Genomic DNA, 25,588 nt, shown 5'->3' with positions numbered 1-25,588 from the left:
ACCACCCTGAACTGGTGAAATGACCTCAAACGAGGATTATGGGCCCAGCTTGTGAAGCTGTTGCACTTTTTACTGCTTTTATTCACTGTGACGCCCTGAGAGGGGCAGCTCAGTGGATCTGATCACCTGTCTTGAACTAAATCAAAGCCAAAAGTTCCCCGGTACTAAATGTTAAAGATGTAATGAGATCAATAACACAATATCCTCAGACCAAGTGCCTCTATTTAGTTGCTCTCTGTGAACTTGAATAAAGATTAGTCTTTATGGCAAAAAGTGTGAGCAGAGCAGAGGGTTTCCTGAATAACATGGCAGCTTATCAGAGCTGTGAGGCATGCATGTAGACTTTATAATACAGAGACGTAATCTCTGATCATCCTTTTTGTCTATGGAGAGTTTTGAATTATTGGCAGTCACCACATTACAAAGCTGACTCCCTGACTTCTGGTAAGAGACAAAGAGCTTAAGTTGAGGTGATCCTTTTAGCCTCCTCTCAAACAGGTACAGCACAACCATGTATCAGATAAGTCAGCCAAAAATCTCTCAGGCTTGATATCTTCAAAAAAAGGTAAAAAATTCACCCCCTGTACAGTGTGTGCCGATAGAGAAATGAACGAATCCAACTCAAAGTAATTTCTGGAACCAGGCTGTAAACAACTTTTTTCTGAACTGTAAAGATCAGTTTTTTTAGAATTAGTATGTACACAGTTCCTGGTGCTTCTGCAGCCAGCCTCAAGCAGACCCTCAACAAACTCTAGATTTGAAAACTACTTTCATATTCAACTGGAGGTTGCCACTTGGGCTGAGAATAGAGAAACAATTTGAACATTTTGGTCTTTGCATGTCAAGAAATAAGAGAAGAGACACCACCAGACCGCTGCGTCTTCATTCCCATTACGGAGAATTCAATAGGTCACTTGGCAAATTGAGGAAAGAGAAATCCAGCCTTGCTGAAAGATTCATAAAGAACCATTTACAGCCTCAAGTCTTAAATTGTCCTTTTCCTAGATATCACAACAAGCTTTGTACTTTTACTTAATGTTACTTAGATATTTTCATGTCATGAGATTTTGATGTTGTATCCCTGAGACAGATTCTTTGTTTTCAGTCATTTGAAAATGTCACAACTATTCATTGAAGTAGTGTTTTCCACCATGACTGTAGATAAGATTCTTACAGACAGCATTCTCTTTAGTTAAATGAATTACACTCTGAAAATGGGGGGAAAATGTATCTACTAAATTTAATTTAGTAATGATAATGGCACCATTGAGTGTTTGTATGTAATCTACTTCATCTAATCTTTATATGAACTGAGGAGAACTTGTCTATCCTCAGACACCAATTTGGCAATGTCTCACAGTGATGCATGTCTATCGAAATTTTACAAACAACTATTACGTCATGTTGTGGCACATTCTTCTGAATTTCTCGGAAAAAGAAATTAGGTGACCTTTTAATGGGTAAACTTGTGCTTCAAATGGAAATATTTATTTTGCAGTGTTAACTGAACAACTTTTTTTTCTCATGCATCCAGGTGTAAGAACACAGGGGTACCTGTAGAAAAAATCTACAACAAGACCCAAAGGGACAAATTTGCCTGGGCCATCGACATGACCGAAGCAGACTTTGAATTCTGATGTCCAAGTCTCATTAGCTGGTAGAAAGTTGCAGTTAAGAAGCATCTTCTATTACGTACAGTACTTTAATAGAACATTAATTGTCTGTTTATCAAGACTAATGTGCTTTTGGGATTAATACTGTCCATCACCACTCATCAGACAAATTTTGTTTTCTACTGTTCTAGTCCTTTCTGCCCTTTTTTTTGGCACTTTCTGAAAATGGATTTGTTTTGTTAGCAAAATTTGTTTGTGTTAACTTTAATAAAGGTTCCTGTTCTTTCAATGCAGAAACGACAAATGTGTGGTTACATTTGGCAATTATGCAACTTCAAAGGAAAGTCTGCAACTATATCCTCCCTCAATGACAACATCAAACTGACAGCTGCAGAGGAGAGATTGCAAAAGTCTTAGCTCAGTATTCCCTTGAGTGTTGTACTATAATGTCATCCTAATGAACTTCAAAGTAAGTAGGGCAATAAAACATCAACACATCACTCAATCATCAGGGTAATTAGCATGATAAAATGCAATGCTTCAAATAAATACAGAGAAAACTGTGAGCACCTCAGGTTAAGTATATTTTTTAAAATTCACTTAGCACCTGGCCAAATATTTATTATGTAATATACATGAGAAATAACATTGTATTAAATAACTTTAATAGAAGAAAATCAGAATTGGAATGCATCCATTAGTTGACAGTAGCAGTGCTGTTTGTGAAATACTGCAGGATCCAGGTGTTGCTATATTCATCCCCTGTGATGGGATGATGACGGTTGCAGGTTGTATCTCAGCACAGACTAAGGCAGAACTGTCCCTGTTAGCCATCGTCTCCTGGGATTTAATTAATCATGATATATGATGGCAGGGAAATAACCTGCAGGTCAACACACAAAATCCATAAACCGCATTCCTGCACGCAGGTGTTTTTAGTTCTAGAGGGCATATCACACTATTCTACAAACAAGGTTCAACTTTTCAAGTCAGTACATAACTGTAACCGTTTATCACAATATTCAAAATATAAAAAAGCATTTCACACTACGACACACCAAATCAATAGAAGTCATCTTCAGAGAGGGAAAGTCTGCGCTCCTGACCATGGGACCCACTTCACACTGTGTTAAGGAACCTGCAGGACAAAAAACACAAACAGTCTCAATCACTGGCCTGCATTCAGTTGCAGCTCTAATTTAAGAATGCGCTAAAGTTAACTTCTTCAGTTTGGTTTCATCCACAGGTCTAAGGGCATCAAAAATGTGCAGTCTTCTAGTTTTTGTGATGCAATTTCTTGCTGGCACCAGTCTGGTTAGCTGCACCTGTACGGTTACGGTAGCTCAAAATCCAAACAGTGACACCGCAGATAAGTTTTGAGGTGTCACACGCTTCACACCTGTGCAAATCAACCATGTCCATAATTTGTAAAGTAAAAATTCCTGGGCAAATCACTGACCATATTTCAAGACATACAGAGATCTTCTGATAATGTTAATCCAGGTCGAATTCTCTGTAATTTTGGGTGGCAATACCATAAGACGGTCTCTGCATCTTTCTCTGATCATTTTGAGTTGAAATATGATTCAGGCACTGTTGAGCATTCCTAACAAAGGTTTTGACAGCAGTTTGGAAAGACATAAGATGGAAGGAGACTCGCTGTGTACTCCTGTTTCAACAATAAATAAGCTATAGTCTCATTTATGAATGTAAATATAACAATCAAATAAATGCTTGTCCCTGGTTTTATGTCACTCACAGGATGTTAGACTCATGATAACAAATAAAACACATTACAGTCATATTTTAGACAGCTCTAAAACCCAAGAGGTCTAAAAACAGAGCCTAGATTATGATTTTGAGTCTCTCTGCAGTACAGTAGGTGGACACAGACACGCTGTCTCAGAGCACATGATCTTATTATTAATGCAGATCTTCTAGGGGTAGTACTAAATAAGAACTGATCTTTTGCATAGTAGCTTTGAAGTTTGAAGATGGTCAAATTTATTCAGCATATCCAGAAGTTTTCAATACATATTGTTCAACTGAAGCTGGATGTGGACGTCTTCTCTTATAAAACTATTTGGCTGGCTGTTCCCTGCAGACTGAGGTGCTGCCGCTGAAGCACGGTGGGTCTGTGCAGCGTTTCCAATCAGAAACATGAGAAAAATCAAGTTATTTACAGGCTTTGCTTCTCACGCTGAAAGTACTAGATGTCATGGGAATAGTACTTCAGAGTTTCCATGGGTGAAATGTGGTGGTGTTATTTTACATCACGGAAGAAGGTGGAGATGCAGCACAACTATGGTGGCCAGAAATACCCAGAAGATCAATGATGCAAATGCAAACTACAAAGCTAAGCTAATTAAAGTCAATCTTAATGTTGTGCAGCTCTTCCTTCTTACCTTCATTATGGGCCTTGGCCCTCTTTAGCCTTTTCTGGTGGTGCCTCAATCTCTTCCACGCCGGCTTGGGTCATCAGATCAGCGATGTTCTTCTCCAAGTCGTCAATGCGTGTGCTCATCTCATCGAGTGGAGAATCAGTTAAGGTAATAATTGATTACAGAGCAGATTAAATGAGGTGTATAAATGTTAGTGTTGGTATTGTGTCTATGTATGAAAAGTACCATGTGTGAGACAGAAATACAAGAAACCATATCAATATTTAGGATATTCCTCCCAATGATCTGGTCTGACATGGTCTGGAACTTGTCCTGCATCTGCTGGAGCAGAGTCTGAACCTGTGGGATAAAAGGACAAACACTTAAAGAGCAAAGAAAATGAAGAATTACCTCACCAATCATCAGCCTCTGAAAACATCAGCTCTGTCAGAGAAACACACCATGCCCATGGTCAATGAAGGACTTAAAAAAAGTATCTAGTTTCCTTGACAACTGTGTAAAAGCTTAGTAACTCTGAGAGATATTTTTAGATCAATGACATGCACATGTGTGCTGTAGGCGTGTTATAAGTGTTATAAAAGTACACTATTGGTGCATGACCTATCTGTTAATTTGTTGCGCAACGCTGCTCTGACGGTCTACTCTCTCAGGAGTTCTGTGAATGTTAGTTACTTCCAACTGTGTACCTTTACTATCAACACATTAGCTACTTTAACACAAATTCACCTCTTATTTAGTTTTCTGCTCAGTATCATTACAGTTTCTTCAGTCCATAGGGTCACCTGTCTCTGGCACCACTTTTTCACAATCTTTGCAGAAAAGTTTGAGGACCCCTGACGTAACCTATCCATCTTCATCTGCTTAATCGAGACCAGGCCGAGCAGTCTTAGCAAGTCCACCCAGATGCTTCTTGCCTCAGCAACATTTTCTAGCCTCTCCTGGGGAATCTTCAGTCTTAAATACTAAGAAATGTACATACTAGAAATATTAAGTAAAATCCAAAGGTCTGATTTCAACAAAAATGTTATTTTCAAATGTCAGAGACTTTTAGTCCAACCAAACTGTGCTCCTGAGAAGCAGCTTGGGGTTATTTGAGACCTTCAATGTGGAAATCCCTGTAGGCTTTAGAAAAGGCACTCATGTGAGCTTTATACAGGCACTGATGAATCCACTGAGTCCTGTTATTGGCTGAAATCAGCATATCTGAAAATAATTTGACCTGCTGATGGCATGAGCTGATTTACAGTGTTGAAACATTTTAAGTGTTTTGAGTGAGTAAGCCTCGTGTTTTAGATAACTGTAAGGTTTCAGCTGTGGGGACACAAAATTAGTGCCTCTATAGCAAAGTAAACTGGATGGCCGCTCTCATCATGTTTTTGTTTATTAACTCTTTATTCTGTAGTCTTCGTATTTGTTGTTGATGTTTTTACCTGTCTTGCACAAGATGTCGAGTGTCGGCCTATTTAGAAAAGCTTTAAATTATTAACCAGTTAGTACTTGCAAGCAGCTTTTTTTCTTTTTAAAACATGACTTTTTTGCTTGATAAAAGGTTAAATTAAAGGTTGCTGATTTCAAACAAAGTAAGTAAGTAAAGTCTAACAGACTTGGGCAGTTTATGTTTTCATAATGTGGATTTATTTAAGTCCCTGTTCCAGTTAAGAGGAGCAAATAAATGACAACAAAATATAAACTATGATACATTCTGTAACAACCTGCACTGTTATGTATAACTTGGGACACGGTATGGTCCCAGACCATTGCTGATCTAAAGGAGAGCAAACATTCGTTACTGGTGCTCATCTCCATGACAACACTACCGTCTGAAGAATGAGGTCAAGCAATTATAACATCCCACTGTTAATTTGAGGTTATGATAGGGTTTAATGGGTGGAATTAAATATTTAAAGTTTTTTTTTTTTTTTAAAGAAAGAAAAGAGAAACGAGTGCAACTAAAAACAGTTCACTGTCGCTCATTAGCCTGTATGTGATGCTATTCTTCGGTTATGGTATGATGTCATTGCAACGACTAGCTGACGATTACATAACGTGATAAAACAAAATGTGGAATTTTATCATTTAATATCCCTATGTGAGCATATTTTATACGCAGCTGCTCCATAATTTAACAGCAGACTTCACTAAAGGCTGTAGAAATGTTTTTGTGGCTAACCTCTGCTAACGTTAGCATCTGCTAGCCAGGCTACTGTTGCTAACGTTAGCTTTCAATAGCGATCTCGACTCACCACATTGGTCAGGTCCTGCACTGACTTAGGATCCGTCTCAGCCATGGTGTGAGAGTGATTATCGGTGCCTTGAAAAAAACACAAATGTAGAAGCGTCTCCTCTGACTGTTTACTAACAGATTCGTAGCTGCTCCAAACAGATATAGGTCTGCACCACCCACAGCACGGTCAGCTGTTCAACATCTCGGCCACTCTCGCGAGAGTTGGGTGACGGAAGCATGCGGAAAAGTGGGCCTGTTCCAGTCTACACCTTGAAGCCTGTGCCCTGAACCTTTATGGGCTTGGATGGGATGGTTATTTCTTCCATCAGTCTTTTTGTATTGTCTAAAATCCTCCAAAAGTTGTGACACAGTTAAGATATTGTTAAAAAGGTTTTGATGCTCTACAAAACATTTGAATCTTTTATTTAAAAATTAATAGAGCTTCGTGCCAGCAACACTTTTTAGACCAAACTAAGGACAGGAGCAACAAAGCACAGAGACATGTGCAATGTAAATGAAACATTTGGAAGATTCCAAGTATGCTGATTCGCGGCTGTAAGGTTCATGACTGGGTTTGAAAAAGGCACAGAAGAGAGGGTCGAGATGAGGTTGCCCACTCTGCGAGAGACAACATCTGCAAAAAGTTAAGTAAATGTCAAGAATGTTTCTTGCTGTATGATCAAAAAGACTAGAGAATCTGGAAAAGTTTCAACAAAATGGGCAAGACTGATATCTGGTTCTACATAACCCTCATTGAGCATCACATTAAAAAGAGGTGTGGCTCTTTAGAAATCACTGCACATAATCAGCAAAAGATCCAAAAACTTTGGTATGTCAACATTTTCTTGTGCTGTTGGTCAAAACTGTGCTAAGAGAGGAAAGGATGTACATAGATACTGTATGTTTAAGGTAAATGTGACTCTGGGCATAAGCCAGTTCAATGGAGTTAGATATGGTAGAAAACAGTTCTGTGGTTTACCAAATCACATCTTAACTTTAACATCTGGGACCTTTTAGGCTGAACATGGGTTTGGAGTGATATGTGCATCCATCCATCCAGACAATGGCTTTTTCAGGAAAGACAGTACATGTCTCAACAAGACGGTCCCAAACCAGATTCATGAATCAGCATGGCTTCCTAGTAGGAGAAGAGACAGTTGTTACTCTAACCTGTACAACATTAAAACATTTAGCACAACCTTAGCACAAGTCACATGGGACCCCAAACTGTTAATCTTGGCAAACAGGATTGAGATCTGTGGAGGCCACTGGAGTCCAGGGTACTGATCGTCATGTTCATGAAACTAATTTGAGATTATTTGAGCTTTGTGACATGGAGCAATATCCTGCTGGAAGTAGCCATCAGAAGATGGGTACACTGTGCTCATGAAGGGATGAACATGGTCAGCAATAATACTCAGGTAGGCTGTGGACTTAACACCAGACTCAATTGGTACTAAAGGGTCCAAAGTGAGCCAAGAAAATCTTCCCCTCATCATTACACCACCAGCAGCAGCAGGCAAAGCATCAATACATGGCAGGATGGATCCATACTTTTATGTTGTTAGCCCAACATTTGGGGCCTACCACACTGCAAAAAACTGAAATCTTATAAATTGTTTTTGTCTTTTTTTAAGTAAAAATTGTCTTATTATACTCGATATGAGCCACTTTCAACTTATCAATCCAGAAAAATGTCTTGTTTCAAGTTATCAGAGAACAAAAATGAGGTCTGAATTGCTTGTAACCGGTAAAAAAAATCTGCCAATGGAACAAGAAAAAATTGCTTGAAAATTTCCTTGAGACTAGAGCAACATCTTAATACAAGTAACTTTTCTCTTGTTCCATTGGCATATTTTTTTTTACTGGTTACGAGCAATTCAGACCTCATTTTTGTCCTTAAATAACTTTAAACAAGACATTTTTCTGGATTGGTCGTGAATTTGGCTCATATTGAGTCTAAAAAGGAATTTTCTACTGAAAATAAGACAAAAACACTTGATAAGATTTCAGTTTTTGCAGTGCATCTGACAGAGTAAAATCCAGACTCATTGGACCAGGCAACTTTTTTCAGTCTTCTATGAGCTAGTTTTGGTGAGCCTGTGTGAATTGTAGCCTTGGTTTCCTGTTCTTAGCTGAGACGAGTGTCACCTGTTGTGGTCTTCTGCCGCTGTGGCCCATCTGCTTCAAGGTTGGACGTGTTGTGTGTTCAGAGATGCTCTTCTGCAGACCTTAGTTGTAACAAGTGGCTATTTAAGTTACTGTTGTCTTTTTATCATCTCCAACCAGTCTGTCCATTTTCCTCTGACCTCTAGCATATGGATATTTTCTCCTTTAGGCACCATTCAAGCCTAGAGGTTGTTGTGTGTTTGAAAATCCCAGTAGATCAACACTTAGTCAAATACTCAGAAAAACAACCATGCTACCTTCAAAGTCCATTAAAACACCTTTCTTCTTGATTCAGATGTTCAGTTTGAACTTCAGTAGGTCATCTTCACCATATGACTAAATGACTTACGTTTGGCTGGTTAGTTAATTTGTTAAAGAGCAGTGAAACTGGTGTACATGGTGTTTTTATTCATTCATTTATAACCGAGAATGTACATAAACATTCATTACACACAGTCTCCAGGTATGTGGAGTTAAAGTTAACCAGACTCCCTCTTAATCTACCAGGAATGCGCCTTAAAGTCTCGGAGTCTAGATGTTGTTCAACGTTTTGAATGAGAAACTTTTATTTTACATGTATCAGCAGTTTATTAACCTGAAGGACCCCAGGGAGACACATTTCCTCATTCCTGTCTTCCTGAAATTTAAACTGTACTGATGCCGCATAGACCTACATACTGAGGACGGGACTGGTCTGCACGTAAGCCTCAACGACTGTTGATATCTGTGCGCGCGCGACAGCACGTGCACGCTCCTCCTCCTCCTCCTCTCCTGAGCACGAGTTGGTATCTAAAAGTAAGAGCTGCAAGGAAACCCAGTCTGCACGGAGTTCAAACGTTCATGGTTGATCAATTTCGGGTTTGTGGTTTGAAAGGGGAGAGTCACTGAAGTGAGAGAAGGCGGCTGGTGAGTAACGGTGGATGTTGTCCGTGGTTTACCTTGACATGATTCAACTCTTCTTTCTGCCGGTCAAACGGACAGAGTCCCTACAAGGAGCGATACACAAACAAGCTGCAGAGTAAAGTGTGTGTGTGTGATGTGAGCGCGCTATTTAAAGCTTACTCTTCTCTTTTACAACGCAGTATCGCACTTTCTCAGACGATGTTTGTTGGAGCACCATAGAAGTCAGGCTCAGAGTGATAATCCGGCATTATATCCACTGAATCCACTGTGATTAGTCAAATTAATGTGTGTAATGTGTTGAAGAGCTGTCCCTGTGCTGCTGCTTTCGTTTCCCAGTAGCCAAAAATGAGAGTCTGTATGTTAAGGCATGTCAGTGAGTGACCCAACCCCACGAAGCTATGCTTTGCTTACATAACAAAGCTGGTTCTGTTACTGGAGGTGGCCCCACACATTTTGGCTACTTACTTTGGTGTGAGAGGTTACACACACAACAACAGGCAGGAGGAAGGAGCTGAAGACGCCCCTATTGTTAAATCCAGAAGTAATGTTTAACTGTGGGAAGCCTGTAAAAGGACATTTATGGAATGAGTTTAAGAGCTTCTCTGTAGTTTTATATTCACAGGAGTCTGTTAATGCTCCACAGAAATGAGAAGGAGCACTTGCTGAGGTGTACAATAAGATTTCTGCTATAAGGAAACATCTTCAGAGCAGCAAGGACATCACTAAGACTATACCAGATGCATAACCATGTAAAAGCCTTTTAAGAAGAGTTATCAGATGTGTTTAAACTGACTCCTAGTGTCCCAGAGACTTCCTCAGCAGCTGTGTCTTTACTCATCCCTTCATCTCCCCTTTTACCATAAATGGGTTTTTGTTTTGCCAGGACCAAACTACTTGTTGTTGTGTTTACTGACTCTCTAAGCTACTCTGAGTGACTAGTCAGCTGACACTGACTGCCAACCATACAGGGGAAACATGGGACTCCTACATGCTGGTTCACTTGACTTTTGTTGTTATTACACAACCACAAAAGAAATCAAACTAACACACCAAACCAGAGTCTCTCACTGTTTCCCTTTTAGTGTGAAAGTCACCTCAGAGACTGAGAGTCATGTTTATCGTTTAGTAGTTTTACACGATCAAAGAATTTGTTCTGTTTTGGAGCAAGTGGAAACTATCAAAAATGAATCACACCCAGTGTTCAAGGATGTTAAATAGAGCCGCAAAGATTCCAATTTTGAAGAAAATGATTTTCAAAGCAGGTTCAGTAGTTGTGATGGAAGAGCAAAATTTGTGCAAAAGTATGTGAGATGGTTGTTATTGCAGAAATCTTTCATTCTGGCTGTTATACCATTTCCATTTCCAGGGGTTTCTTATCTGTAAAACACATTTTCTGAAAAAGTAATGAACATCTCTGCTCCACAGGGTGCCCCAGAGAAAGAGGGAATTACTGTGTAGCTGATGTTTTAATCCCGTTGAGAATGGCTGCTAACTCTTCATGCAAACAGCATTATTTCAAGGATTGAAGTGTTTGTGTAAGTTGTTGCAGCACCGATTACAGAGTTTTGTGACAACATCTTCACTGTGGGAGAACAGAACGAAGAATCCACAGTGTTTTTAAAATCAATCAGTAGGTCATAAACTTCTAGTTTTGACCTACATGTCCAGACTGCAGGACACTTTAAAGATACCCACAAAACAACCTCCCTCCTCTTATTTGACCTTTTCTCTTGCTGCACATCCTCTCTTGTTCTAAGATGTTATTGCATCTTGACCCCCTCACCCCACCCTTCATCAGTCATTCCTGTCAGGCCGTATAGTGAAGACAGAAGACAAAAACACACATCATCTGTACCTTTAAGGGGGCAGTTTAGTGTCAGGTGTGTGCTGCACTGCAAAGTGATCAATCAAAGTGTTTTATATTCAAAATTATTTGACCTGCACACACTGTGCTTACTCTGCCTCTATTGGTTGACTGAAGTGGATAAATGGATGAGGGGCACCTTTATAACATAGAGGTGTTACGATGTAGCAGCATGTGGCAGAACAAACTTAGTAGAAGAGGTATTCATAAGTATGTTGACATGAGCATACCATTGTTATAGTTTTTGTTAATCTAGAATTAGCCTTTTATAGTGCCACAGAAGCACATCCCCTTCCACAAAGGGCAGCCACAGCACAGAATAGTCAGACTAGTAACATACATGTTTCAGTTTGTTGGGAGGGGCTGTATGAAAAGCATATACAGGGTGAATAAATTATTGAAAATGAAGGGCTTAAAAAAAACAACTACAGAATCTTAAAATCAATGTTACTTCAAAGTGTCCCAGCAGTATGTTGTGTGAGACTTTTTGAAGAGTTAAGCAAAGGGGTTAGTGTTAGTAACTAATAGCATTTTCTTCAGTAACTATGATTTTAAAACCAGCACTTTTACTCATTATAATAATTTTATTATTATTATTATTATTATTATTATTATTATTATTGCAATAATAAAATAATATATAATAATACTAATGACAATAATAATAAGAATGACGATAATATTATTATTATTATTAATAATGATAATAATAATAATAATAATAATAATAATAATAATAATAATAATAATATTATTATGATTGATGTTGAAATTTATTAATTAATTTTTAGACATGCACCAACCCATCAGTGTCGATTTCCTTAATTTGGGGGATCGGTGATCAGCCCATCCTGACATATGAAACTGATCTTATATACCTCCAGGAAGGTCTGACAGCCAGCCTTTGTTGCTTTTTGCGCTGAGACCTAAAACTCAGGACACTTTATTGGTTGTTTAAGTTAAAACATAAAGATTTTATTGTTTCACAGGTATTGTTCAATAATTTTCAATAAAGTAAGATTGGAACATTATAGGTATTTGCTTTCAGTTATGAAAAATTAAAAATAAAAATCAGTATTGGCCGAAATTGGTATCAACAGGCCAGGTTTTTAAAGAAGGGTGATCGGCCATAAAATTGTGATTGGTGCATCCCTATTTATTTTGTGTGTAAAGTTTTGTACTTCATTTCACATTGCACCATTTATTGAGTAAAACAAAAGGCAGAGATGAAACAACCTTCAACCATCAGCAGTGGTCTGGTGAACTAACTTAGAGGAGGAGAAGACCACACTGCTCATGCTAAAATCACAACAAACCCTTTCACAGGTTGGTACCTCTGTCAGCTCAAATGTGAGCCTAACCTGATTCTGATCAGAACAAGCTGTCCTGCAATCCGGACACTTGGTTGTGAACTCTTTGAACTCACACCAGACTGACTTGAGGTTTATATTTTTTAAAGTGCAAAATATAAACAGAAAGGGAACTCACATATTCAGGAACTTCAACCTAAACATGTGTTGTTCTCACATCAATGTCTCACATTAATTCTTCTGTTGGTTTGACTTCAACTGTAAACACAAGAAACAATGTTCTGACATTATTTGGAGCTCAAATCTTACTGACTTCTTTTCAGCCCCTGTCACTCCATAACCCCTGATTTAAAAAGAAGCACTCAGGATTTTAAGGGGGTTTAAGAGAAAGCTAATTTTTATTTTTTTACGGAAGTACAATTGGAGACTGAAACTTTTATTTCTACTTAACTGAAATGTCAGCAAAGTAACTCTACTGGTGCATTAGGTTTAAAAAACTGTCTAAAAAGGTCTTACCTTTCAGTTCAGTCTCAACTACTATAAAGAAGACTGCATGACAGTTAAGACATGAGTAATACAGGCGAAAGTTTCCAGCCTTATCTTTGTCATAACTGGGTAATGGACCCGAGCAGATATGAAGTGTTGTTATGAGGCCTACAGGAAGTCATTATAATGAACTCTATCATTGAAACAAGAAGACAAGAAGAGTTTTCAGACATCCACTGGGGAGAAAAGTCATTAAACTGGATTTTAGTCTGCTGCGAGTGTCACTGAAACATCTGTATGACTCAGTTTGTGATTATCCCTGAATATGGTCAGAGTGACCCATCGTCGGCTAAACCAAGATTCTGAAAATGACATGAATCTGCATCATCATGTTGTACTGTTTGCACTTAAACCATTTCTAAATGTTTAAGGTGAAGAGGGATTATTGATCTGTGGTTAGAAGTAAGGTGAAGTTTAACACTGACCTGTCCTCTCTCTGCCCCTCAGGATTAACTCTTTGCCCTCTGAAGACCTGTGAGTGTCTGTGCGTGTGATGGAAGCAGAGGTGGTTCTGCAGGATGTGGACATCGAGGGCTCGTGGTCGTTGCTGGCGTGGCTGGCTTCCTGCCTCATGGTGTTTGGAGGAGCTTTGCCTTATGTACCACAGTACCAGGAGATCCAGAGGAGCAACAACAGTGAGGGCTTCTCCACCAGGGTGTGCCTGGTGCTGCTCATAGCAAACATCCTGCGCATTTTCTTCTGGTGAGGAGTGGAAGAAGAGGCCTAGATGATGTCATTTTCTCTTTTCCAATCTCCCTTCTTTTATTTTTGCCCTTTAGAAGGGAGAGCCATTTATAAGACCATCCCTCAGATCTGTCATGTTGTCAGAAATAATTGAAAAAAGGGAAATTGCCCACAAAGGATTGATTTATGAAAGCATTTAAGGCCACGTGCTGTCAACTTTGAGGCTTCCTCGTAAATTGTTTTATACATCAGGAAGCAGAGGTCACTGTTTGGGTCGGAGGATCAGAGGAGAAAATCTGAGAGAAATCCTGATAGAATATGAGAGAGCTTTGTATTATTCATAAAGGAGAAGGTATTGTATGTCTCTGTTAACTGTGCTGCTGTTGGATTTTTTTTTCTGACACTGAGTTTTATGATTTTGTCATTCATAAACTGTCTTTTGTATGAAAAACTCAGCAATGTGATCAGTATTTTTATTTTGTTCTCACAGGATAGGGAAGCAGTTTGAGCTCACCTTGCTGCTGCAGAGCGTGGTGATGATCCTCACCATGTTTGCCATGCTCCATCTCTGCTGCACGGTCCAAAACACCAACCGAGTGAGCACCAAGCAGCACCGACTCTCAGGTAACGAGACTTGAACAAATTTTTCATTTCATTAGCCAGAGACAAAAGTGACCAGATTCAAGAATATTTCATTACAACTCCATGTAGTTGCTTCAGCCCAGAAATAATCCTCCTTTATCAGGTCAAAAGTCTGATGTATAATGTCCTATTCTTCTGCGGCAGGATTTCTTAATTTCTTCTTTTTTATTAAAGGTTGTTTTTTTAGTCTTAGAGCATTTATGTCCAAAGTCAGGCCCAGGGGCTAATCGTAGCCCAATGTCAATTTTCATACAGCCCCCAGCTTTTATCTTTCATTGTGTATTAATTATGGCACTGGGATAAATCATCTAAATTATTTGTTCTGGTACAATTAATTTAATTTTACAAAACAAACTAAAATCTACTTGGTTACGACTCACTAAACTACATTTGAACTGAGCATATAGGCTACTTGTATAAAGCTAAAGCTCGGTACATTCTGCAGAAACTCAACAACTCATATACATATATTTAATACATGGATTTATTACGCGCATCAATACAGATTAAAGGACACAGGACTAAATTAAAGAATAGAATAGAACTTTGTCATTGTAACAAGTACAACAAAATTAAAGTCACAGCAGCAATCAAGAAAACAAAAGTAAGAAAGTGTATAGAAAGTGCAAAAAGGTCCATAAGAAAATAGATGATGGCATGTTGTCCATCATTCTCCAGTTCAGCCAGTCTCCACCTCCACAGGGTCCAGGACTGAGCTTCTTCAGTCATGCTCCATCTCTGTCTCCTGTATCTTGTCTGCTCACAGCAGGTGAAGCTCTTCCAATGTGGTGTTGGTGTCCGATGTTAGCTCTGTTAGCCATGTCTGTGAATAGCATGATGCTACTCTGCCTTGTAAAGTTGTGAAGTTGAGCGGAAAGTTGTTCAGAATGCAGGGTAATAACTATTTGGTAACGAAAAAGTTGTTTTCAGGTCAAAATATTCTCAAAAACATCATGAAAAACAATCCTGATTAAGTCCAGATCATGATCCTGCCATAAAAATATCCTGACATATTTTGCCTGTATCGCCCCCTAATGGAAAACATTTTTGTTGGTCAGAAGCAGAGTTTGCTGATGTTAACACAGCATATAACACTGCAGAAAACTGACCACTCATCATCTGGGATCAAGAGACACCTGAGGAACAGGTGAGGTTTGATTTCATCAGTCTTTAATGATGGCACAAGTGTGTTTGACTGATTTCACTCAGAAATCACTCAAATAAGTAGTTATGGCATTTATTTATGATTAATAAATACTATGTCAGGAAGAGCTGCTCGCCCTTGGTCATTTTCACAAAATCACATGTGGCTCTTTTTGAAAAGGGAGAAAACCATCCTGTCCATAACAAAGAGTCCTGCACTCACCGTAGATTGGCTGAAGACTCAAAATCTATCTCAAAATACCCGGTTTCCCAGAATGCTGTTGAATGAATTTTAAACGCAAGTCCTGAAGCAGTGAATCATTTCTTCTCCGTGATGGACACAGCTCACATTTCTCTCTGTCAGCAGCTTTACAGCCTCACCACCTCCTTCTTACCAAAAGAGGGGGCTGTTGGAATAGTTAATGTGAGATGCTGCTCTTTAAACATTCCCATCACTAACAGACACATACAGGTGCTGCTGACATTCAAGTCCAAAGGTTAATGAATGAAATGATGGTTTAGATATTGAAACATACAGAAACAATGTAAAAGAAGGTGTTTAGTTCAGTGGCTATAAATGTGACTGTAATGTCTCACGTGGGAGCTCTCTGTCTCTGTCTATTCTGGGTACATACATGTGCCTGCGTCTGTGTGTGTGTGTGTGTGTGTGTGTGTGTGTGTTGTTTGTAGAAACTGGAGGAAGTAGATAAACGATAGTAAACTGCCAGAGGAAGTTGAGGCTGATATGAGTAGCCACTGTGCTGTGTGTGTGTGTGTGTGTGTGTGTGTGTGTGTGTGTGTGTGTGTGTGTGTGTGTGTGTGTGTGTGTGTGTGTGTGTGTGTGTGTGTGTGTGTGTGTGTGTGCGCATGGCTGCAGAGATGATTTCTAGGGTCACTCTCCACAGAGCGCTGTCTTTCCTGAGTAATTGTGTTTTTTCCTCAGACCCTGCTGCTGATTGGTTTTAAACGGGTTGACAGAAATTCAGTGAAAGCTCTGTTTTTATTAGATAACATCTTGTAGGCTGAAATCGAATGATGGGATCTTGCTCTGCTCTGATCTTGTTGCACCGTGTGTTATTAAAGGTATCACTTGCGGGAGTGTTTGATTGGTGATGAAGGAAAGTGTGTGTTGCTGTTAGTTGCAATTCCTTTAAAGTGTGTTGATTGAAAACTGGATTGCATTGGTACAGTAAAGCACTTTTGTAGAGTGATGATCTTTTATTTCACAGCATCTGTGCCTCTCTTGTCTCAGCACAGCGCTGGTGTATTACTCATCCTGAGCATTTTTTTATTAAAGCCCACGCTTCAACTTTTCATATCGAAGGGGATCATTTATGAAGAGTTACGTTGCTTGTTTTCTGCGAGGGTGGAGGATTTTGTTGGTGCTTTGCTTTTGACAACAAGTCCACCTGCAGGCGATGTTGAGTTCTCCATATGTCAAACAGAGTTGGTAACAGAGAGGTTATTGATTGGAAAAGATACAGACCAGGATCATCTTCATGTGTGAGCTTGTCCATCATAAACAGGCTCACTGGGACATAGCACCCTGTTACATAAAGTAAAGAGCTAGCGGGGCCGGAGGTCCGGTTTCATAGAGCACAGGTCCAATGGGGGATGGTGGGGTCAGGACAAGAATAGACCAGCCTTCGTCCTTATGGTCCGCTCCTCCCTCCGTCCCTCCATGAATGCGTCTTCCAAGCAGATCAGAGTTATTTCTGTTATTTCTGTGCAAACTTGTTTCTTCTTCTTCCAAAGATGTGTGCTGGCATCTTTTCTGACCATATTTGAAGATCTTTCCTGCTGAGCTCTTTTCTCTGATAGTTCTCCAAAAACACTCCCAGCACCCTGTCACTGCTCTTTATTTCTCTTCTTTTCCCACCTTCCTCCACTGTTCTTTTCTGTCCTCTTTCCTCTTCCTGTCATGCTGGTGCCACTGAATCTGCTCCCACCTCTTCTCCTTATCGTCCTCCCTCTAACTTCTCACTTCAGAGGAGACATCTGTGACTCAAGTCCATGTGAGCCGTACCAGGGTCATCTTTGATCCTGCTGCACACAGGCCTGTCAACACCTGTTCCCTTTTCTCTGACCTCATATCCTAGATCCTAAACACACCAACAAAAATACACACAGAAAAAAAAAGTGAAACAAAAACAGACTTGTCTTTTGTAAGTGCACTTTATGGTATACAAATATATATATATATATATATATATATATATATATATATATATATATATATATATATATATATTAGGGCTGTCATTTTAACACGTTAATTATATTAATTATTGCACCGCAAATTAACGCAGATTAATCCGGATCTCAAAGAGGTGTTCTCGTCAGATTTTCAAATTTCCGATGGTCCATGAATGTATCACACGTGACGTCAGCAACATGCTTTAAACCGGAGCAGTGGAAGCGAGAGTGATTTGTGACTGCCGTCCACATCACGTTTATTCACATGGCCTTTTTGAAAATCTGCAGAAAATTAACTGTTTGCTCTAGCTCAATTCTGTAACAAAACAGATAATTCTACACTCTTTACTGCATTAAACAAGCCCTAAATGATTGATCTATGTCCTGTATTAAAATCTAAAGAATTCTTTGAAAATTTGCTTCCATCTTCCTGGTGTCATGTTTCAGCTTGGGGCTGCTCTGCACCAATGAGCAACAGTTTGTGTGTTCAGAGCATGTTAAACTGAGAATACTTCACTTTTCTTTGATATAAGACTTGAGTTAAGTGTTTTGTACATAGTTCCTCACAGTTTTTAGCCTTTAGCCCTGGTTCTCCTGACCTCATAGAAGTATAGAAGTTCATATTGCAGTAAAAATCGAGTCAACAGCAAAAACCGTCCTAAAAACCAAATCAGCTTATCTTAGGTGCAGGAATGTGTAGATTTTGTAAAGAGAGAACCATAAAACTTTTTTCACGTGTTCCTTATGCATCAGGGTACCTAAAAATGTGTTGTATACATTCCCACCTTATTTTCAAATGTTTTTTTAGTGTCTTTTGATGTCATTTTAATGTCCTGGAATTCAAATTCTTTATTTTGGGACCTTAAGCAGATATGAGATTAAAATGTGATGAATTAGATCAATTAATTACAAATCCTGTAATTAATTAGATTATTTTTTTTAAATTGCCTGACAGCACTAATAAATAAATTTATATATATATATATATATATATATATATATATATATATACATGTAATGTTCACATAGAGGGATCTGGACTAACTCTTTTAGTTTGCTATTAGCAATGAACATGAGTCTCTTGGAGCCAATACACTATGCAAGTTCCTTCATCCACATTCTCAATGTAGGATGGTCCAAATTTTTCAATCTTAATGCAGTAGCTCTCCTTAAGTCTCTTTAAGTCTGTGTGTTTGTGTTGATTTGACCTCTGAAACACAGCAGAACTCTGTGTGTTTGTTTTACCACATGAACATTATTAAAGACAGATGCTGTTGACATTGCACTGTGTTTGTAATCTTTACAGCCGTGTCTCTGTCGTTGTGCAGCTGACTCAGAGTCTGGACTCTGCAGTGACTTCTAGCCATCGCCTCAGGGTGACACAGTAACAGTCCCAGCCTGTGTTATGGGTAACTGGAGGCTGATAGAGGGGCACAGGAGGAGAGGAAATGTCAGAACGGACTGTGACCCCAGGCAAGGTCTCAGGCTCAGTGTCAGTGTTGTAACTTTGAACTAGTGAGGAAGAGGAAGTGCTGGAGAACCAATGTTATCTCATATTATGTGAATAATATGCATACTGGTTAAAAAAAATAGAAATCAAGATCTGAAGTGCTTTCCTAAATTGACTAATTGAACAATGTTGCTCTCTGCTGGCTGGATGGGGTAGAGCACCACCAGAGTACTTCCTCATATTTGATCACAGCTGTAAATTTACTCGAGTACCAGTAACTTTCATGCATCAAATTTCTTCATATTTCATCCACATTTGGCTGACCACTCTCTCCTCTCCACGCCTACAACACTACTTTGTGAGTCACCCAGCAAAGAGCTGCAATTTGTATTTAACATCCTGTTTGTGGGAGCCAGGGAGAGCTTAGCAGACCATAACAGAGGAAGAGATAGGACTCTTGATAGCTGTTGCTGACCCCACGGTTGTCCTTAAAGCTATTAGCACTCAAGTAGTGAAAGCAATTTCACTTTATTCGATAACCTCACCAGGAGGGGTTAGACCGAGCAGACGGACATGTGAAAGGAACTGTTTGAGGGCTGTGAGCTCAGCCTGTGGCTAATTTATTATCAGCTGCAAAATTAACTTTTACTCTGCTTTCTTCACCCAGAAAGAACACGTGATAACCCGGGCTGTTTCCAGAAGCTATTGCTTCATAAATTAAATCCAGGCTCTTTTACAGAGCAGCAGTTTTCTGCTGCTCTGCACTAGGATGTGAGAACTAAGTGGAATATTTGACAATGTCTAAAACTGATGGAGCACCAATTTTCTGATCTGAAATACATTAAATGACTTAAGAAGTGCATAAATGCTGAAATTGCTTTGGTGATTTTTGATTACAGACAGAGCTGATCAGTGGACTTTCTTAAAAGTATTTTTTGGGGGGCTTTTATGTCTTTAATCAGAGAGGAGAAGACAGTGGATGGAGCAGGAAACAGGGAAAGAGTGAGGAGTGACATGAGGTAAAGAGGTCACAGAGTGGAACCCCGGCCGCTCACGCACGACTTTTTACCTCAAATTTAAAGCTTATTTTATTGTTACTTTTCTATCTTTAATCTGCATTTTTTATAAAGTACACAACCATCTGTTGTACCTTTAAACCATGTTGATGAGTCCTTACCCAGAGCCGGTTCAGTTCTGTCATTTTAACTTGTCCAATTGTGTCATCAGTGCCTGCTTATGGTTGGACTTCACACCTCTGCTCTCTATGCCAGTAAACATTTAGACTCAGTCACCCTGATCATTTTTTACTAAAATAAAAAAAAAGAGAAACACTTACATTGATTTCAGGTCCAGCGGTGTAGTTGTATTTTCTACTCTTCCTCTGTTTTCTGCTTTTCAGCTACATAATTCAACAGAAACTGCAATCATCAACAGAAACACACCTCAAAGCCCCCTCCACACCCTCTTTTGATTTTTCAAACAACTAATTCAATCTTAGCAGGACAATAATGAGCACAAGCTAAAGGGGCTGTGAGGAGTTTCTAAGTGGTCTTGAAAGAGTCATCCTTCTAGATATATGCCTGATGGAATCCACTCTTCAAAATGAGATTATTAGTGGTATTAATAAAAGTTACAGGTTATTTTGAAATGCTACTTCTGTGTTTTCTCTGCTGAAAACAATTCCTGTGATTAATTTTGTGGTGATGATGGACACAGAAGCCTAACTGTTGGATAGAAAAATCACAGAAGAGTAAGGAAGGGGTACTTTTTACATTTGAAACATTATGTTACCAATCCCCGGTACCATTCAGTATCAGTAATCAACGGTACCAATCTTTGGTACTTTTGTGTCTTTATGTGGTGAAAATTTTCAATTTTTTTAAAATTATACAATTTAAATTCCTTTCAGTTAAACATGTTTATTCTTCAACATATAACCTTGTAATGCTGTGTTCATGTCCAGCACAGAAAACCACCTACTTTTCCACTCCCTCACACTCACAAGGCTGCATTTAGGTACCTAAACACAGTACCTTTTGATTTTACATGAATCGGTACCTGGTACTTTGACAGAATTCGGTCAGTGCCTATAAAAGTACCTAATTTGGTAATCATCCCTACAGAAGAGCAGAAGAAAGCTAAACGGGAGATTCCAACCCACCGTCAGCAGTTATTCTGTAGTGGTCTGTTCAAACTTGAGAGTCTTGAGACTCTTCATGAGAATGAAGAGTGAGGTTACGTTAGCTCTGCTTGGTAGATGACTGGCAGGACATAACCAGGATTCACTAACGTTACACATTACAGACACGTCTTAGAGCACTGGACTGCCAGCTGCGCTAAATATAAACAGCTACTAAACTACTTACAAACTGGCAGTGTTAACTTGTTGTCACGGTAGCCTACAGATACGCCGGCCCGCCGGGCTGCTGATGTCGCTACATATAGCCGGCTACTACAATGTTAGCTTGATGTCACGTTTCAAACCGTATCCCTAAGTTACTGTCCTGATAAATACCTTACCTCAGCGCTTTGTATCCAGTAAAAAGTTGTCTTGAACTAAGAAAATTTGTTTTCATCTGATCGCCATTGAATTCCAAAGGAACATACACCTCACTAAAAGTAATTTACCACAGTGTGTGAGACTCTGGGTCAGATGGAGGTGAGGGAGTGCAATTAAAACAGATCCTTCTCAAAGTGTCTTTATCATGAAAAAAATATATAGTTTCTGTAATTTATGTGTTACCTTAGAGGGGAAACTGCAGTCAATTGGAGGGAGAGCTCCAAATGTTTAGCTTCACTTTTAGGAAGCTGTTGTGTCACATTTCATGCAGTCAATGATGGAGGTCACCTCTGGGTGTTGTCTGAGTAATCTGATCTCCATACTTATTCAGATGTGTCCTTGTGTGATCTGGACACAGGATGCATGTACAATCGGATGTAAACAGAGGCCCAGAGCTGGTAAGCCAATTTGCAGGTGAAGGTGTGTCCATTCACAACATCCTGAGCCGCAGTGCTCTGGATGCCCCGTACATTTGGCTAAGTTTGCTTTGGGTGCTGAAGTTTGTGAATCTTTCATAGTTTCATATGTGTTTCATTCATGTCTGACGTGGCTTAACGTGTCGTCCACAGTGAAGTAATTACTGAATGGTGCCGTGCTGAGTATGATGACTCTGCCATTCACTCTTATCTGTAACACTCTGGTGCTGCTGCTGTGTGGTAATTCAAGTGTAAAATACACAATCACACACTCACAGACACACACTGAAAATGGACACAGAGACACACACTGCAACACAACCAATTGCATTTACATATCCTAAAGCACACAGTAAAAATTGCTCTGCTTACTTTGAACGTCAAGTGTGTTTAATTAAGCCCCTGATAACGGCCAAGTTTAATTAGCAAGTCAAACGAAGTCAGGTATGTGAGAGGTGCTGAGCCTGCTGGATTACCTGGGCAAAATGTTTGAAAATGAGAATGAATAACATGCCTCTGAGGGAGTAATTGTGGAGATTATATTTTACTTGTGTTCTTCAAAAGCTCAGTGATAAACCACACAGCTAAAATGTTCCCTTAAACCAGAGATAAGAATTATAATTAACCTTTTGGTTGAGCGACTGTTTGCTGAGTCATTGTTTGCCTGCTGTGCATCTTTGCTGTGTGATTCAGCAGCAAGAGTGTTGCACAGTTGTGTCCTGAAGAATGAGTGTGCTTTTTGGTCTGCTGTGAAGTTGTCAAAGTGTTTGACACAAGGATACTTTTCAAAACAATCAGCTTTCAAACGGCATGGACAGATTTTCAACCATGAGCTGCAGCAAGCAAATGACAGACGACAGAGATGGAGAGAAGAGAGAGTGCTGTATAGGGAAGAAAGCAGTGCCACTGACAATCCAGAAGATAGATGCTAATTCTCTCACAGCGGTTATGCTCCAAAGGACTAATGAATGTTTCCACATCTCTACACAAGTGTGCGGGACCGTGAGGGACTTGTTTGCTTGCAGTCAAAGATGTGCATCTTTCGTCCTTCTGTGTGTCCCTTGGCTCCTCCCTCTGTCACAGCCTCCACACAGTTCACTCTGCTCATTCTCAGCTCTACGCATACTGAGGTGTGAAGGCTCCTTGAGTATCTTATAGAAACACATGACAGCCATGTGTACTGCAGAGTCCCCTGTGTGTTGCTCGTTTAGACCAACAAATGAACGTCATCTCGCTCTCTTTGGAGTGGAGTCACCACCAAATCAGCTTCCCTGGTGGCTGGCTGCAGTTTAGGTCAAAAACTTTGTCTCCCTGCTTAAGCTGCGTTTCCACCAAGCAGTTCGGGTCGGTTCAGTATGGTTTGGGACGGTTTGGTAAAGTTAAGCCTGATTCCATTTGCGTTTCCACAGCAAACTGTGCCCTCTCGTGGTGAGTGGCTTGTAAGCCGGATGCCGGAAGCTGCAGCTGTTAAACAATAGCGCAACGCCGTAGCAGCTTACCCCGCTATTAAATCCAACAAAGAAGAAAAACGCGACACACTAAACAAAGAGCACGGATGAAAAACATGCAGCATTTTGTCCTCTCTGTGATTTTCATGTAGCTCTTTGATACAAAGTGCAATCAAGCTCCGTTTCAGAGAAGACTGTGTGCCGCCAGGAGAAAAGCAGCCGCTGTCGGGGTCAGTGACGATTCTTTTGACCAATCAACGGTCTGCAGTGTGTAGCTCCACCTTCCGAGAGTGGATCGGTTCAGTCTGGCACCCATACGGAAGGGTCCCAAAAAAGTAAGTCGGCTCATCTTGGTTTTTAGGGATCTGACCCGGGATGAGTCAGTGGAAATGCAGCAAAAAGCGCGTCGTACTGAGACGAACCGAACCGGTCGGCTTTAGTCAAAATTTAGGTGTTAAAATGACAGCCCTAATATATATATATATATATATATATATATATATATATATATATATATATATATACTTCAGTATATAACCTTGTAATGTTGTATTCATGTTGAGTATGGAAAATCACCAACTCTTCCACTCCCTCACAGTCACAACGATGCATTTAGGTACTTAAACATGGTCCCTTTGATTTTACGTGAATCGACACCCGGTACTTTTGACAGAATTCGGGCGGGACCAATAAAAGTACCTAATTCGGTACCCATCCCTATCCTCGTCGAAATATTTCTAACTTTCTTTTATCTGTCGGTTGTATAAGCTCTCTGTCATAGACAGACACTGTCTGACAAAGACTGTTAATTTTTTTTCCAAAACAACCGGTGTAAAACAGAGAGACTTACACTCACTTTGCATTCAGTAGACCCTCAAAAAAGGCTGATAATATTTTAGCCTCCTCAACTCGTGTCCTTATGAAGAATTTGTATGCCTATTTATTGCCTTCACAGCACTGCTATTTGCCTGCTTGTGGTTCATCCCCTCTGCAGTCAGATTACTGAATGCTTCTTAATCTTAAATCTTGGTGTTGCTGATCTTTTATGTATCATTTTACCTTATTTATTTTTTGAAACTTTGTATTTATTTAGTCGGGCTGACTTTTAGCTTTACCCAGTGTCATCATCTCCTTTAGTCTTGTTTATTTTCTTAACTTTTAACTCCTTGTGTAGTTTTTTATTTTTTTTACTGTTGCTTTCATGTCAGCTCGTCTTTGTTTCTGTTTGTTTGTCCCATGTAGGATTAATAAAGTTTTCTGAATCTGAACATCTGTATGCTGTAGTAATATGAACATATTATTGGGCTGCATTGTGTTTAAGTCCTCCTTTTTCTGAAAAAAGTTGCTTTTTATTAGTTATTAATTCAGAAAAGCAGGGTTTAAATCACGTTTCACATGACTGACAGCTGCCTTCATTGTGTTGCGTTTTTCAGGAATAGTAAAATACACCAGATGAAGAGCCAAGAAGAGATTAGGCTTTTGAAAGAGAAAAAAAAACTTTTTTTTTGTTATCTGGCTCCACACAAATTCTCTACTGAGCTGACTCTGGCTGCACGCTGTCCACCCTTCATACAGTCTATGGTGTAGGAGCTTCACAGCACGGAAAAAATGATGATGCACACTGAGGAATATCTGTATATAATGATCCAGTACAGACACATCATCATTCACCTTCCACACAGAGGAATGGTAATATGTTATTTGACTTTACTTTTTAGAGAAAAAAATCTTGACCTTTTTATCCCTGATATTTTTAACTTCAAACCAGAATAATGACACCTATACTTCTCAATCAGGACAGCAGGAATTTATGAGAAAACAGAGTTTCCAAGGCAGTCCATCTGTGTATAGCAGATGTACATTCTTGTGGTATCATCCATCAAAGACTGTCACTACACATACAATAAGATCAGGTTTCTTAGTTTACCCTTTGGCTCAGAGAAGACATCAAATCAGACTGAATGAAAACTTCAAAAAGCTTTTTCTTCAGATGTAAAATTTGATATTGAGGATATTTC

The 25,588-nt window shown here is 39.5% G+C and overlaps 3 protein-coding genes across 5 annotated transcripts in view; 2 read left to right on the top strand and 1 right to left on the bottom strand.

Moving 5' to 3' along the window:
- Nucleotides 1-1,836, top strand: part of LOC141796715 (DNA topoisomerase I, mitochondrial) — a 43,585-nt gene extending 41,749 nt beyond the window's left edge. For 2 of the 3 annotated variants that reach the window (XM_074677963.1, XM_074677965.1), the window contains exon 20: nt 1,535-1,835. In XM_074677963.1, the coding sequence (XP_074534064.1) occupies nt 1,535-1,637 (103 nt within the window). In that variant the 3' untranslated portion in view covers nt 1,638-1,835. Of the gene's footprint in view, nt 1-1,534 lie in introns of all 3 variants that reach the window. The other variant, XM_074677966.1, reaches the window with a different exon arrangement.
- Nucleotides 1,837-2,196: 360 nt separating this feature from the next.
- On the bottom strand, nt 2,197-6,451 carry hsbp1b (heat shock factor binding protein 1b). Its single transcript, XM_074677967.1, has 4 exons — nt 6,259-6,451; nt 4,288-4,354; nt 4,019-4,145; nt 2,197-2,751 (listed from the first exon to the last, which is right to left on the bottom strand). Exons 1-3 carry the CDS (start codon nt 6,301-6,303, stop codon nt 4,024-4,026), a joined length of 234 nt encoding a protein of 77 aa, XP_074534068.1. The 5' UTR covers nt 6,304-6,451; the 3' UTR covers nt 2,197-2,751; nt 4,019-4,023.
- A 2,819-nt stretch (nt 6,452-9,270) lies between these two features.
- The window catches only part of LOC141796956 (solute carrier family 66 member 2), an 88,280-nt gene continuing 71,962 nt past the window's right edge, over nt 9,271-25,588 (top strand). The window contains exons 1-3 of the mRNA XM_074678305.1: nt 9,271-9,314; nt 13,479-13,733; nt 14,206-14,339. Of these exons, the coding sequence (XP_074534406.1) occupies nt 13,525-13,733; nt 14,206-14,339 (343 nt within the window). The 5' untranslated portion in view covers nt 9,271-9,314; nt 13,479-13,524. The remainder of the gene's footprint in view (nt 9,315-13,478; nt 13,734-14,205; nt 14,340-25,588) is intronic.

This window comes from Halichoeres trimaculatus, unplaced genomic scaffold, assembly GCF_033239565.1.
Source record: "Halichoeres trimaculatus isolate MK-OKI-2021-1 unplaced genomic scaffold, fHalTri1.1 fHalTri1_scaffold_10, whole genome shotgun sequence".
NCBI classification, from domain to species: domain Eukaryota; kingdom Metazoa; phylum Chordata; class Actinopteri; order Labriformes; family Labridae; genus Halichoeres; species Halichoeres trimaculatus.
Note: the sequence above shows the minus strand (reverse complement) of the source record. Positions and strands in the feature narration are given on the sequence as shown.

Coding starts and splice junctions, on each gene's coding strand:
- hsbp1b (XM_074677967.1), bottom strand. CDS start 6,303: ATGGCTGAGACGGATCCTAAGTCAGTGCAGGACCTGACCAATGTG. Junction 4,355..6,258: donor TGCAGGACCTGACCAATGTG/GTGAGTCGAGAT, acceptor TTTATCCCACAG/GTTCAGACTCTGCTCCAGCA. Junction 4,146..4,287: donor AGACCAGATCATTGGGAGGA/ATATCCTAAATA, acceptor CTGATTCTCCAC/TCGATGAGATGAGCACACGC.